Source organism: Panthera uncia, chromosome F1 (genome assembly GCF_023721935.1).
Source record: "Panthera uncia isolate 11264 chromosome F1, Puncia_PCG_1.0, whole genome shotgun sequence".
NCBI classification, from domain to species: domain Eukaryota; kingdom Metazoa; phylum Chordata; class Mammalia; order Carnivora; family Felidae; genus Panthera; species Panthera uncia.
The window spans coordinates 745,331-761,387 of NC_064813.1; the positions used below are offsets into that span (position 1 = coordinate 745,331).

The 16,057-nt window shown below is 52.5% G+C and overlaps 1 protein-coding gene across 4 annotated transcripts in view; it reads right to left on the minus strand.

Annotated features, from left to right (window-relative positions):
* Positions 1-16,057, minus strand: part of TP53BP2 (tumor protein p53 binding protein 2) — a 53,598-nt gene that overhangs the window by 13,593 nt on the left and 23,948 nt on the right. For 3 of the 4 annotated variants that reach the window (XM_049633777.1, XM_049633778.1, XM_049633776.1), the window contains exons 2-9: positions 15,802-15,949; positions 10,652-10,765; positions 7,837-7,919; positions 4,275-4,376; positions 2,158-2,332; positions 1,350-1,531; positions 948-1,112; positions 542-764 (exon numbers count right to left, since the gene is read on the minus strand). In XM_049633777.1, the coding sequence (XP_049489734.1) occupies positions 542-764; positions 948-1,112; positions 1,350-1,531; positions 2,158-2,332; positions 4,275-4,376; positions 7,837-7,919; positions 10,652-10,765; positions 15,802-15,949 (1,192 nt within the window). The remainder of the gene's footprint in view (positions 1-541; positions 765-947; positions 1,113-1,349; positions 1,532-2,157; positions 2,333-4,274; positions 4,377-7,836; positions 7,920-10,651; positions 10,766-15,801; positions 15,950-16,057) is intronic. The other variant, XM_049633779.1, reaches the window with a different exon arrangement.

A 16,057-nucleotide genomic window follows, 5' to 3' on the forward strand; every position in this document is an offset into this window, starting at 1 on the left:
CCCGCCACGAGACTCCGGCCTGCACCTCCACACGCACCCGAGGACTGCACCAAACGCCAAGGTCACGGACACAAGCAGCCTCTGTCGGTTCACCGTAAGCTTCCAGTATGCTTACTTTCATCGCACAAACTGCTAGCAAGCAGATTCTCATGCACAAGCACGTGTGAACAGCACACACACCTCTCAGCAGAACGCACTCACGACCCCGCCCTCTGAAAACACGGCACCGCTGCCCACATACGGGGTTTTACACAAAAAGAAAAGCTGTCAAGTTACAGACAGCAGATCAAAATCTCCTTATTAACGAGAAGGAACCGAGAACAATTTTCACTCCAAAAATAATACTACATTTTATTTCCCAGACAGAACCGTATCATTTAGGGTTAAGAAACTTATCACTGCACTGGCAAAAATCACAGGGAGGTTCTTAAAATTTGCACCCGAACGAGGAACAGGAAGACCGTTTGTAAAACCCCCAACCCGGGGGAAGGACAATGAGGCCAGGAGGGCGAGCCGCGGAGGGCCGGGGGGACCGAGTCACCTCTGGCCTGGGCGGCAGCCGCAGACCGCATGCTGGGCAGCGTGTGTACTCTGAGCGCCCCCTCCGAAGCCTGCAGGGCCCCGGGGCCGTCCGGCAGAGCGGGCTTCACCACCAGTTCCGGCCTCGAGGGGACACGGGGCATCGTGGACGACTGGATGTAGGGGCCCACCGCGGCCACGCGGCTGGGTGCCGGCAGCCCCTGCGGGGGCGGGGTTCCGTCAACCTGGGGAAGAGGCACAGGTCCTTCAGCGTGACGACCCAGACGGCACCGAACTCAGAGCAGGCCGGGACACCTCCCTCACGTCTGCAGGCCTGTGCTTCCGTCCGCCCGGCAGGGAGCTGTGGCCCCGCTCTGCATTCCCCCCGGAACCCTGCAGGCGGCCGGCGCCCCACCTACCCCACCTACCGGGGGACCCTCCTTGTGCTGCAGCGCCGCCTTCTTCTTCCACAGCCGGTCCCGCAGCTCGTTCACGCGCTTGTCCATGACTGCCACCTCGGAATTGCGCTTGTTCAGACACTCCCGCTGCTGCTGCAGCTTGGCATTCTGCTCCTGATTCAATTTGTTTCGCAACTGCGGGGGGGGGGGGGGGGGCGCGGCAGGGAGCAGGAAGAAAATTTCCCAGACAATCGCATGCTTCCCTCTTCCATACTTTCCCAAACCGCAAGGCCCCCCCCCCCCCCCCCCCCCCACCTCCTGGTGTAAAGTGAACGTCGGCCCACGGCTGCGGCTGGAGGGAGGCCCCCGACTTCCCACGTGGGGCGCTCGGACGTGCGTCCCGGACCTCGGGGTGAAGCGCCCCCGGCTCACCTGCAGCTCCTTGTAGAGGCGGTCGAGCTCGGCCGCGGCGCACCTGCCGTCGTGCCGCCCGTCCAGCCGGCCGTTCTTGAGCACCTCCAGCTGCCTGCCCAGCTCCTCCACCTTGGACACGGCCAGAACCAGCTCCCTCTGTTTCTGCTGGAACAGGCTGTTCATCTGCTCGATCTCCTCCACTGGAGGGACAAGAAGAAAGGCAACCAGGGCTGAAAAGAAAACTACGAACGAGCGCTCCCAGGCAACCGGGCTTTCCGACGAGCCTCGGAACACAGCGCAGACGTTTCAGAAAGGCCCCGAAGCCTTCTCTTTCACAGGCGGCTGGAATCGGCAGACGCATTCTGAATGAGCCTCCCTCTGGAGGGGACTTTGGCAGGACCCGGATCTTGAGTATTAAACTGCAAACTTGGGCAACAACAAAATTTATTTAGGACTCTGAATCTGCACTTTATAAAAGCGGTAGAGGGAGTCGTTAAGTCACTAAAATTTTAATTAAGTGGTATTGTAATAGACCTATTCTATGAATAAAAATCCTTCGTCAAATTTCCAGTCAAAAAGTATTTAGAGGGGAAAAAACCCAAATAAACCACTAGGACGTTTTCCAAAGGTGAGTCAGGAACCTCGTCGAAAGCGCCCAGCAGCTAACTCCTATTCACGGGTGTCCAAGCTGCAGGGAATTCTGCTTTCCAACAACTCTGAGGTCCCTGCGCACACGGTCCCGTCCCACTCTCACCCCTGGCAACGCCTGTCGCCAGCCCCCGCCCTGCCCCCGCACCCACACCGGCCGCCCCCGGGCTCCGCTCACCGAGCCGGCCGTTCTTCAGCCTCTTCTGCTCCACGTGGCCCCTGAGCGCCCTCACTTTCTTCAGCTTCGCCTCCTGGCTCTCCGCGATCTCCTTCAGCCTCTTCAGCTTCTCCTGCTCCGCAGCCTGCTGCTGCTGGCGCTCATCCTGCTGTTTCAAAAACTTCAAGCGCTGTTCCTGAAGACACAGGCCACGGTCAGCGCGCCCTTCCCAGCAGGTGCGCCACAGCCCGGAACGAACCCGGGCCAGCCCGCGAGGCACCCGCTCCTGGCCCCAGCCCTCCATTCTCACGGGGACAAGACCCAGGAACGAGCACTTTTATTCCCCGTGGTTCTCATGCCGCGAGCGAACAGCGATCCGGAACTGGTTCTCATGGGCCGTGGCTACAAGTTTAGGAGAAGCTCACACAGAGACGCGCTCGCTACAAAGGCAGCTTTGGAGCCAGATTTGGACTCCCAACCCCGCGTGCTGCCACTTACTGGCTCTAAGACTGGGCAAACCGCATAACCTCACCGCCTTCCTCAGCTCTAAAGTGGGGCGACCGGCAAGGAGCGAACCGTGAAATGTGACTCTCTTCACACAGCACCTTGCACAGCTAGCGCACGCTCAACACACACTTAGGAAAGAGGTGAAGAACCACTTAACGCTCTAAAAAACCAGAGCGTAACATTCTATCATACTAAAATTTTTAACTAAAATCGAGTAACAGAGTCACACAACTTATCATCAAGAGTAACCTCAAGTTAACATGCCTGAAACAGAAGTAACACAAAATAGTTTCGAAATAAGTCCCCAAGATTAAAGATTTGTTCTATTACTCAACCTTATTTTTATCTATCAGCACAGAGCCTGACGCAAAGCTTGATCTCACGAACTGTGAGATCATGACCTGAGCTGAAATCGGGAGTCGGACGCTTAATCAACGGAGCCAACCAGGTGCCCCAGAACATGCATTTTTTAAAATGTTTATTTTGAGAGCGAGAGAGCGCATGAGCAGAAGAGGGGCAAGGAGAGAGGGAGAAGATCCCAAGCAGGTTCCACTCTGTCAGAGCACAGCCCGACATGGGGCTCGATCCCACGAACCGTGAGATCATGACCGGAGACAAAATCAAGAGTCAGACACTTAACTGACAGAGCCACCCAGGCGCCCCCAGAACATGCATTTTTAGCAAGACCCCTAGGTGATTCATATGCAGGCTGAAGTTTGAGAAGCAATGCTACACCTGATTTTGAAGGTGCTGGTGCCTGGCATCAGAGACAGAAACGGATACATGGGAGCCCTGGCACTATGACAAGGAGGGCCACAGGGCATGTCGCTGGGGACCTCACACGCCAGACCACCACTGGTACCCTAGCTCCAGTGAACTTACAGTCACTAAAAAACTGGTCAGGTGCAGACACTGAGTGTTCAGACCAGGGACGGCAGGTGAAATCCAGCCTGCCGTTTTTAGAAGTCCAGTTTTTGGGGGACACAGCCATCCATTCATTTGCGTCCACGGCCATTTTAGTGCTACAACCATAGAGCTGAGACCGTTAGCCTGCAAACCCCAAGATACCGACTCCCAGTCTCTCTGGAGGAAGTCTGAGGACTTAGACCAGAAACCTGTGGCCGGCAGGAGAGGCAACAGGGAGACTGGTCTGGAAGGTAATGGAGGCTTCTTATGTTTTTTCACCTGTTCGAGGCCAGGATGAGCATTAGTCTGTGGGGGCAGGATGTCTCAGGAGAGGGCAAACAGCCGGTTATCAGTGTCATGACGCAGAAGGGGACAGAGTTAGCAGGACTTGACTGTAAAGTCCCTCTCGCTTTAGCAACCAGTCAGGACAAGGCCAGTCCAGAGCGGTTCCCACCAGCCAAGTGGAAGCATTCCTTATGCTCTTCCTCTGTTACCGATACACGACAGGGATAATTTTGCTCAGGATCGGGGGTCCAGCAATCCTGAACACGGGGGATGATCTAAGGCTTTCCAGAAAATGCTGCAGCAAAGAGAAGCAGGCGCCGGGAAGCAGGAACCTCGTGGGCTGAAGTCTCCTCGTGTGTCTGGGAGGCAACGGCGCACAGCGTGAGCGGCCTCACTCACGCATCAACGGCGGGCCCGCCCGTCCTCCAACGAGACGTTACCTTAGTGGCCAGCATCTGCTGCTGGGCCTCAATCTGCTGCTGCTGGCGGGACGCCATCTCCTGAAGCTCGGCCAGAGTCAGATCCATCCCGGGGCTGCCAGCCTGCAAACGAAACCACAAGTGCTCCGGCTACCACGAAATGATCACAGAGACCCTGCACCAAGGTCTGCTTAAGCCGCACCTGAACCCATCACGCCAAAATCGGCCGTTCTTCTCCCGTAATATTAACGAGACCATTAAGTTTCATGTTCACATCCCCACAGGGGATACGTCTTATTATGTTTAGACATAAAATGTACCAACAGACCAGCGCTCTTCAAGTTATAAATGTAAAAGTAAAGTTTCAGTAGTTGGTGGCCGAAATGGAACTACTTAGAATTACCTTGTTCTGTAGTTAATTTATACTAGAAAAATAACATTTGATCACACTAAACATGACACTGGGGCACCAGCGGCTAACCTAGAACACAGTCATCACAATGACCTTTAAAAACATGACACTAGCGAGGCGCACCCGGGTGGCTCAGTCAGTTAAGTGACGTGATTTCTGCTCAGGTCATGATCTCATGGTTCGGGAGTTTGAGCCCCACATCGGACTCCACGCTGTCAGAGTGTGAGTCTGCTTGGGATTCCCTCTTTCCCTCTCTCCTGCCTTCCATGCTCCCTCTCTCTCTCAAAATAAATAAACTTAAAAAAAGGTTTTTTTAAATATGACACTAGCATCAAAAATATTCAAGATACACTGAGTTGTGAGGGACAAACAAGATGTCTACTCTCAAAGCATCTACTCAACACGCTCCTAGAAGTTCCAAGCCACGGTAACAGAAAAGAAAAGGCCGGAAGTTGTATCCAGTTTGGAAAGGAAGAAAGTAAACTGTCTTGACTCACAGAAAACGTGATCTGTGAGGAAAATGCTACAGAGTCTACAAAAGAGCCGCCAGAACTAGTGAGGTGTTTGCAACATTGCAGGATAAACGATCAGGAGGCAAAAATCAACTGTATTTATATATACTGACAACCAGAAATTGAGGAAAAATTTCATGTTTACTTATTTTGAGAAAGAAGGCACATGTGCACAAGCGCGTGCATGGGGAGGGGCAGAGAGGGAGAGAGAATCCAAACTCGGGCCTCAATCTCGCAAACCGTGAGATCATGACCTGAACCCAAACAAAGAGTCGGATGCTTAACAGACGCCACCCAGGTACCCTAGAAAAGCATCTTTAAAGACCATTTCCAGTAGCACAGAAACCATGAAGTACTCAGGAATAAATTTAACACGATGCACAAGACCTGCACCCTGAAAACTCACAAACTGCTGAGAGAAAGGCCTGAATGAAGCTGGGCTAAGTGACATGCTCGTGAATCAGAAGCTCACGCCCGCAAGATGACCACGCTTCCCGAACTGACCTGTACGCTTGGCAAAGTGAACTCCCAGCAGGCTTTTTTTTAATTCTTAAAAAGGGATTAAAGGTTATTTTTTATTTTAGAGAAAGAGAGAGCGCACGAGTGGGGAAGAGGGGTGGGGGGGTGAGAGAGCAAGAGCGAGAGAGAATACTAAGCGGGCTTCATGCTCAGTGCAGAGCCCGACGAGGGGCTCAATCCCACTAGCCTGGGATCATGACCTGAGCCAAATCAGGAGTCAGACACCCAGTCAACTAAGCCATGCAGGCATCTTCCAGTAGGCTTGTGTGTGTGTGTGTGTGTGTGTGAATGAACAAGGAGATTCCAAACTCCCATAAGGGAGGGCACAGGATCTGGAACAGCCACAACAACCTGAAAAGGAATAAATTTAGAAAAGTCACACGGCCTGACCGGAAGACTTCCCCATGCTCTGGTGACCGACACAGCACAGTCAAGACAGAGGAACGGAGAGCACGGACAGACGCCCACGTGTACGGGGCAACGGCCTCGAGACGAAGGTGCAAGGCCCTGGAGCGAGAAAGCATGGCCCTTCCAACAGGCATCCAGCTTGGTCACCTGGACGTCCGCGTACACAACAGCACGAGCTCAAGTCCTCGTACCACAGCCAAGTGTTCAAAGTGGGTCATAAAATTAAATGTAAAAGAACAAGACAAAGCTTCTCAATTGAGCAACTATCCTTTATTAAAATTAGGAACACGTCACAGACCAGGGAGAATATTTGCAAAGCATATACCTCATAAAAGACACGGATCCAGAACAGAGTTCTCAAACTCAGTACTAAGAAAGCAAACAAACCAACAAGGAAAAGTATAAACAAAAGAGGCGAACAAATATGTCACCAAATAAGACACACGGGTGGCAAATAAGCGTGTGCACCACAAGCTGTCAGAGAAACACAAGGTGGAGCCTCGGGGGACCGCGAGGCCCCAGCCAGCGACAATTACCAGGACTGACCACACCAGATGCGGGCGAGGACACAGCACAACCGGAACTCTCGGATGGGAACGGAAAATAAAACAATCACCTTGGCAACCAGTCTGGCAGCTTCTTAAAAAGTGAACACGCCCCTGCCGCGTGACCCAGCACCCCACTCCTAGTAGCCGAAGAGAACTAAAAGGACGTGCCCGTACACAGACTAGGACCCAAATATGACGGCTGGATACAGACTAACCAGAACCGGCAATAAGCCCAACGTCCGTCTACAGGTGGATCAGCATGTTGTGCGGGTGGAGTGCGTCCCAGCGATGAAAAGGAACCAACCACTGACCTCCAGGACGGAAGGGATGAAAACAGCTATGCTGAGCACATTCAGACAAAAAGACTATATACTGGAGGATTCCATCCACATAAAATTCTGGAAAACACAAGTGATCTGCAGCGACAGAAAGCAGACAGGGGGTCCTTGAGGACGGGGAGGGAGGCAGGAAGGGAAGGTTACAGAAGGACATGCGGAAACCCAGCGTGACGGACACTGTCACTATCTTGACTGTGGTGACGGTTTCACAGGTGTGTACGCGTGTCAAAACTTACCAAACTGTGCACTCGAAATATGTGCAATTTACTGTATGTGGGTCAACTATAGTTCGATAAAGCTGTTCAAGAAGAACCCAGTGAGGGGGGAAGATACGCTGTGTCAAGATGCACTCAAATCCTGTTAACGGCTGAGACCGTTTTTCGTCATCTTTATGTGAGCCTTCCAGCCCCGTAAGAGAAGTGTAAGATCTAAGAGAAACAAGGAGAATTTGGGGAAAGAGGAGCAAATGGTCTGGATTCTCACATAAATTTACCATAGACTGGGGAAAGATAAAGAGGCGAATCCCTAACCGTATTACAAATTCTGAGCTCTGAAAAGAAAATGTCTACCAGGTGCCCCCAAAGATACTCATGACTTGCTCAACATTTGTTTTGTTCTGAATGTGAGGCATTTCCAGCATCTAAAACTGCTCTCGACAGTCACCCATGCCGAGATCATTAAAATCAATCCTTTGTATGAAATGAATTTACAATAACCTTTACAGAAGAGGGCCGTCCTTCGTAACCCATTGGAGAACAAAATAATAATGAATGCGAGTTGAAGGTCAAAACAGCAGATCACTGGCACGCGTGCAGCACGGATAAAAACAAAAAAACGATCACTTACGCCATTCTCCTTCCTTCGATGTTCACCAGGAACTTTTACACCATTTCTTCTTAAACTTGGATCCTGAGACCTTGGTCCACTCACTAAGCACAAAATTCAAAAGCCAGGCATTAACACTAGAACGGACAGGTGCCATAAGGAGCAGGTCACCTTGGGGTTGTCACTATCGCTCCCGGATACCAGAAGCAGAAAGGACGCCGTAAACAAAACACCTCCCGTCATTTGTTCACAATGCTGCTCCTGGCTCTCCACTTAGCTAGTCGGTTGTGAGATCAAGAACTTTCACCGAAAGAAATAAGTGAAAATTAAATCCATCCATCCCCGTGCTCATCAGGTGTGTTTGTAACTTCCACTGAAAAGAAGCAACTGAAAACAGAGTTAAGAGACGTCTTGAATATTTTTGGTTTACTGGGGACATTTTATGGTAGTTCATAAGTACTAGGAAGTACTTCCCCATTTATTTCAGTAAAAAAATTTCCATTTTCTTAACTTGGGAAAATACTAACTACAGAACACTGTATATTCTGCTTTACTGGCTAAAAAGAATTTTTCTGGGGCCTGAAGCCCGCTTTGGATTCTGTGTCTCCCTCTCTCTCTGACCGTCCCCCGCTGGTGCTCAGTCTCTCTTGCAAAATAAAAATAAAAAAAAATTAAACTGATACAGTGTAAGAAATTTGTAATTTGAAATATCAACAGCTTTTTAAATATAGAAAATTAAGCCTATATCTGTACTTCCCGTATATTAGAAAACACAGATCTCCCAAGAAATTTTAAATTAAAATTTCTTTTCAATTAAATGTCTATTATACCTACTTGAAGCTCAGCACAGATTCCCGCGCCCATTAAGTAAACGTCTGTCCTCAGAGCCAGGTACCACGCGGACACCTAACGCGAACGCACTAGCTTTATTTTTAAAACACTGTTCAGTTCTGACAATGCGGCTCAAGTCATCTGTCACAATATTTCCACAAGAAAAAAAACCTGCCACTTAAGAGTAATTGCTTTCTTCACCACCTCAAGGAGAGGGCATGCAACCAGTGTCTCGTTAGCATGTTCAGGACTCAATCAGAGTCACAGAGGCCCAGGTCCTGGGCCAAGGGCACAGGGAAGAGGGCGGGCGTCCCCTAACCCAGGCTCGCACCTCGCTGGCGGATGCGACCGCGGCCCGGTTCGAACGCTGCGGGGCCCTGGTGTGTGCGACAATGTGAACGGCTCCTCGATCTTTGGACTGGGCTTCTCACCTTACAGACACACTGAGGCTGTGTACTGCACTCCTATTTAATAATTTACCCACGACCTACCCAGAAGACATGGGAACTGTTGGGTGAAAAGGTAAAATTCAACTTATTACCAGAGGATGTGTGCGATAACGTAAGTAAAGAACAAAACAAAAATGCGATTGCAGACGCCAATTTACAACTACAAGAAAGGCGGCTCGGGAACAAAATAAGTGAGGGTTTAAAGGACACCTACAGACAGCAGTGAGGATGGAGAGCGTATGGCCAGCCTGGCTGAGGGGTCTCGGCTGTGCTCCCGGCTCCGCCCCGGACGTGTGGCCTCGGGCAGGGCAGGTCACCTGCGTGCCCGCACTCTCCTGCGGTGGGGATGAGGCCACACTACGTCACACGCCACACGTAAGCATTTCTAATGGCTGGGCACCACGCGGGCGCTTGGATTAAGGCAGTAAACTTGAGATGTTATGTTACATGATAGCGAACACCTGTTTCCTACATTCCTACTCACGAGAGTAATGTCCTGAGATCACAAACCCTCAAGTTCCCATTTTAAAGGTTCTCACACTTTTAGAAATACTTAGTACTCCCACTTATCGGGGGGCTTCCCCCAGGAACAGAGCCCCTCAGGGTCCCCAGGACGGCTCCACCCTCAGGGTCCAGCCATGGTCGGCCCGGCGTCCCTCCACTGGCGTCTTCTCCCTCCTTACCTCATCTGCACGCCCCGGTGAGAACCCTCATCCCCACAGCTGTGACCACCTGACCCCCACAGCCTCCGTCCAAAGCCCGCCTCTCAGCCCCTAACCCTGGCTCATCTCCTGGCCCAAATCCCCTACAAGTGCTCTCCCTCTGGGATCTTGAATTTAGACGGTCTGGGTTCGGACCCTAACTTCCCGTCACTGCACCTGTTCAGGAACCCGGGACCGCAGTCTCCTCCCCTGCCTAGCCTCTCCCTGCAGCTCCCCTCCACCCCTTCCCACCAGCTCAGACACCGTCTGTGTCCTCCTCCCGATTGGGCAGGCAAAACCCCAACTCTGGGGCAATCTAACCGTCTTCTTCCAACATCCAGACTGCAGAGCCCGGCTAGAAGGAAAGCCCAGGGTCTGGGATCCGCGGTGTCCCGAGTCCCTAGCTGACGCTCTTGTGTTCCCTGTGACGGCTCACGTGGGCCTCTGTGCCCCCCTCCCCGACCTCAGAGAAGACGACCAGAAGCCCTTCCTCCAAACCCCACACCACCGCCAACCGCATCTGTCCTCTCTCCCTCTGCACCCAGGAGAAGGTCTCTCGGGCTGAGGGCGCCGCTCCTCAGGGACCCGCCAGCACACATCGCCACCCCCAAATTTCCACCTCCTGCTCTAGGGACTCCTTTCCACCCGATTCTCCCCTCTTCAAACACCACAAATCAAAGCAAACCACACCCTTGGCTCCCTGGCGGTCAGGTCTTGGCAGCTGGGCCGTCCTCAGGCCTCCACTCCCTCCCTCTCCTGCACCCTCACTCAAGTCACCAGGCTCCCGACACCCCCCACCCCCTCCAAAGCAAGCAAAGTCCACAGCCCTGTTCAGATTCACATGACGCTACCCACCTGTGTCCCTGCCGGGGGGCCGTTCGTGACGAAGGAAGAAACGAACTTCGTTCCTCTGACTTCCAGACCGCTGCAGAGCCTCAAACATGCGCTCGTTATCAGCAACCGGACGCTCTATGGAAACAAACACATCATGTGACCTGCAGGTCCAACGAAGGGCATTTGCTCCCATCCTTCGTGCAGATTCTGCTGATGGGAACACTTAGTGTCTTAGATAACTTTTTTCCCATTAAAAGAGCCCTTAGATGGGGCACCTGGGTGGCTCAGTCGGTTAAGTGTCAGACTTGGGTTCAGGTCACGATCTTGTGGTTTGTGAATTCGAGCCCCACGTCGGGCTCTGTGCTAATGGCTCGGAGCCTGGAGTTGCTTCGGATCCTGTGTCTCCCTCTCTCTCTGTCCCTCACCCCCCCCCCCCTCAAAAATGAATAAACTTCAAAAAAATTTTTAGAAAGTAAAATAAAAGAGCCCTTAGAAATACAGTGTCACAGATGCTCCACACAGTCCGTGTCCAACCGGGGGGCACAGGAAAGAGGAACCGGTCAGGGCCGGCCGCCAGCAGCACGGGACTCTAGCTCAGTGCCTGATGGACTAGCCGCCGGTGACCTCGAGGGGTTTCTGAAGTCTGTCAACTGTGACACAGGATGGTCTCTGAGGTCCTTTCTAACTCAGATGTTCTAGGGCTCTCTAAGCACACAAACAAGAAATTAAAAATAACTTTCCAAACAGCCTAGTCTTCCTATTAGGCTATTTTTAAGTTATAATTCTATAAACTATGTTAAAAAAAAAAAAATCAGACATACCCGTTTCCTAACAAAAGGCTGCTTACTGCACTGAAAACACAATAGACCCTTGAGTAACAGCTATGACCTGCCCACGTCCACTTATGCGGGAATTTTTTTGATAAATACAGGGCAGTCCTGTAAATATTCCTTATGGTTTTTTGTTTTTTTACTGTTTCTTTACTTTGAGAGAGAGATAGAGAATGTGAGCCAGGGAGGGCAGAGAGAGGGAGAAACAGAATCCCAAGCAGGGTCTGCACGGTCAGTGCAGAGCCTGATGCGGGGGCTCGAACTCAGGAACCGGGAGATCATGACCTGAGCCGAAGACGACACTTAACACATTAACTTACTGCCAGGAGCTCCACATTCCTTATGATTTCCTTACTAGCATCTTCTCTCTAGCTTCCTTGACTGAAGAACAGTGTGTAATACACACGACATACACAACATGGGCTACCGGACTTCCCGGGCGACAGCAGGCCGTAAGCAGTTTGGGGGTAGCTGAAAGTCACATGCGGGTTTTCGACTGTGCCCCGGGGGGCCGGTACCCCAACCCCCCACATCGTTCGCTGCATGTCTATTCGGCCCCTCTTCCGGTGAGAATGACAGCTGTCAAACTTTTCTAGAGACAAAAGGACACAGCTAAACGCTCTAATAAATGCGAAATTCAGGAGAAACCATGGTTGTAAGCTCCCCTCAAAATACCTTGTCATCTCCAGGATCTGGATATAAACACCAAACCTACTGCTCGCGGACACAACTGCTCCCAATCGGAGCAGCTCCAGTGACGTCAGTGTGCTACTTACTCAACGTGAGGACGTTGAAGCGGCCGGCGAGAACTCGGCGCGCCTGCCAGTAACCGAGACCACGACGCCAGCACCTGCAGCGACCACAGGGCGGAGAACAGGCAGCCCGTTTTGTGGACTGACCCTGAACTCAGTCCCGTCAGCTCCAACAAAGTACCGTTGTGCTTCCAGTCACGGTAAAACAACACGCGGAGTTCAGAGGTCCCGTCTCTTCCACAAGCCACAGAAATTCTAAGACCCCCCCAAAAGGAACACCCCTGACAAGAAAGACACCCCCAAAAGCACTTCTGAGCAGACCTTCTACCTCCTCACCCAACATAGGCACGCACGCATGCGCACACACACACGCGCGCGCGCTTTCAGAAAAATGAGGTGAAACCCCCAGGCTCCAGGAGCCAAGAGACAAGTCAAGAAAGTGAAGAAACCCCAGTCCCCATGGGGGGACTGCTCAGCAGGTCTGGGAGCCGGGGTCCCGCTGGCCGGGAGGACTGACCGCAAGTGCAGGAGCACGCTTCGGGTTCTGCAGACCCCCTGCCCACACCCCCTGCCCCAGGTGAGCGGGGCCTGCCATGGATTCCAGGGAGGGATTCCGGGGAGGACGGTGAGGTTAGAAGGCTAGTAAAGGGCAGAGACAGGACTTGATACCCAAGATCTTGCTCCTAACCACAGCACCACACCAGCAACCCTCTAATGAATTATGAATTCACTATAACCCATCCAAATCCCAATAGGATTTTTCCCGGAACCTTTTAAGGTCCTTCTACATTGTATCTGAAAAAAAATATATAGAACAGCTCAGGTATTCTTTGAAAAAACAGGGGTGCCTGGGGGTGGGGTGGGGGGTAGGCTCAGTCGGTCAAGCCTCTGACTCTTGATTTCGGCACAGGCCATGATCTCACAGTTCGTGAGTTTGAGCCCCATGACAGTGCAGAGCCTGCTTGGGATTCTCTCTCTCTCTGCCCCTCTCTCACGCCTACACACATTCGCTCTCTCAGAAATAAACAAATATTCGAAAAAACAAAAAAAGCAGAACAATGAAATGCACACCTGGCTCACCGATCCCTAACACACACTAAAACCACACAGTAATTAGAACAGTTTGGTTCTGTTGTGAACAAAAGACACAAGTGACTGACGGAAGCTGGCAGGAGTGAACCTGGCACGAGAGCTACCACGGACACAGAGACGGCTCACATCGGGAAGGAAGAGAGCACCGATCGGAGGGGCACTCAGAACAACTCACTCTCTGTCTGGAGACAAGAACCGGCCCCCTAACTCTCACGAGTCACAGACTGATGGAGGAAGGACAGAAACCACTAAAACCAGCTTTACGGACCAGGAGAGCGGGTTCACAGCCTCGAAGTAAAGAAGAAGCCTTGTAAATCACACAGAGAGACCCGGGCTGCAGAGTAGTTGGTTTTGGTTTTAACGCCTACAGATCAAGAGGCAAAAAAGCCAAGGGAAACCTGAGCAATGGCTACAGGGAAACAATTCTCTGAAAATGGAAACCCAGGGGGGTGCCGGGTGGCCCAGCATTTATTCTGGATCTCAGCTCACGACCTCTCAGCTCATGGGCTCGAGCCCCACCTCGGGCTCTACACTGACAGAGCGGAGCCTGGAGCTGCTTCGGATTCTGTGTCTCCCACTCTCTCTGCACCACCCCCGCTAGCTCACGCTCTCTCAAAAAGTAAAATAAAACATTAAAAATAGTAATAATTTTTAAAAAGGAGCAATTACGTGGAGAACTGAGGGATGGGAGTAGGGACGCGCTTCTATTCTGTCTATATTATTTCCTCTTTTACAAAAAAGAATACGTTCAGGTGCTGTCATTTATTTTAAAAACTAGAAGAGGAGGGGCTCCTGGGTGGTTCAGCCTCTGACTGATCTTGGCTCAGGTCATGATCTCGAGGTTTGTGAATTCGAGCCCCACGTCAGGCTCTGCGCTGACAGTGTGGAGCCTGCTTGGGACTCATCTCCTCCTTTCTGCCCCTCCCCCACCTGCTCTATCTTTCTCCAAATAACTTTAAAAAACTAAAACATAAGTTAGAAGACAGAAAATCTTCTAAACATCATCATCACATAGTAAAGGGAACTCAAGTGAGCAAGACACGAGAGAAGAAAGAACAGGTAGAATCAGAGTTTCCAGGAGACACTGAGCCTCGACAAAGAGAGGGATGCCTCTTCCTCTAGGAAAAGGGAGGAAGGGCAGGTGGGTCTGGAGAGAAGGTGAGGGGAGCACAATGGGTGCTTCCGATAACCCCTAGTAAACCATAAACAAGGTCACTTCTGATGCAAGGAGGCTGCCAGAAGCATCCAGCAGTGCGCGGATTCACTCAGGAAGTGCTCACTGAGCACCGCCAGACCCCAGGCCCTCCCCTGAGCCGGGCACACCAATGACAGGGACACGCAAGGCCTCTCCTCTCAGGGAGCGACGTTCAAGTGCACTTGTGTGGGGCCACGGGGATTAAAGCGGCAAGAGACATGAACGCTCAAGAACCAGCGTGACGTGTCTTAGCAGAGGGGCAGATCAGGGTGACATCACAGCTACTTCAGCAGGAGGTAACATTTCAGCTGAAGTCCAGGCGGCAAAACCTGGAGGGAGAGCGACACAGGCAGTAAAGGAGCCGGCGCCTGTGGCCCTAAGGAGGGAAGGAGCGGGGATCATTCAGGAACACCAGAGAGCTGCAGGAGGACGGGGAGGAGCCAGTATCCGGCAGCCACAGTCCAAGATCAGAGTGTGGATCTGATTCTAAGCAGAAAGCAAGTCACTGAGAAGAGGAAAGTCAGACTACCATTCGGGCCCCTCTAGCAAATGGTCTACTCTAGCTCCCCTGCGGGGGGAAGGGAGGAAGTGACCCAGGGAGAGGGCACGAGACCTCTAGGACCCCCACCCGTAAGCGAGTCGACCAAAGGTGACCAGGAGGTCTTGCCTGGGCCACCGGAGCATCGGGAACGGCGTGGACCCAGTCCCCACGGTGTGCGGCCGGCGCCGGGACACCGGGCAGCCCTGGAGGAGGCCGGGGGGCAGGGGGCGCTCATGCAGGCTGCACAGGACTGAGGCACAAATGACAGAAAATTACTCCATCTACAAACTCCTCAGGGGCAAGAAGAGCAGGCTGTCCCGCTTCAGAGCTACAAAGATACAAAGAACTAGAGTGAGGGATTGATCTCAAAGCTTAAAACACTACCCAAGACTTCAATCCCCCCCCCCCCCAACCACGGTGACACCACACCGACCGCCTTCCCTAAAAACCTGCAAACACGTGCAGAGGGCGACACACTCGGGACGCCTCACATCTCTAACTCAGTCAAGTCCAAGCACCCAGAAAGCACCTCGTGAGCACCGTACGGTTTACCGGAAGCTTCCACCGGTGCATCACCTGCCTGTCCTCTGACCGCGCACACCATGGCGGCTTCAGTGTATCGCAGGGAAAGAAAGAGCAGAAAGGCTTTGTGTCCCACCACAGCTGGACGGACGCGCTCCCGACGCACGTGTGCCGCCACGTCTACAATCCAGGAACCACACAACGCGGCCTAAGGGGCGCGCAGGGTGCCCGCCTCGTACCAGAGCCGCAGCGCACTTCAGCCAGGTGGCACTCGCTCTCGCCGGGTTCTTTGCACAGATCCACCACATCTCGGCACGTGGTTTCGGGGGTCACGGGGACCTCGGTGAAGTGCTGCTCGTTGTCGCTGAGGAACACGGTGAGGAACATCTGCCAAGAGAGAGACAGCAGCTGTCAGCGTCCACTCCTGTCCCCAGAGTCCCCGTCCAAGTGCGTATGTGCTGGCAGCCATCTCCCCCCACGCCCCCCGCGGCACAC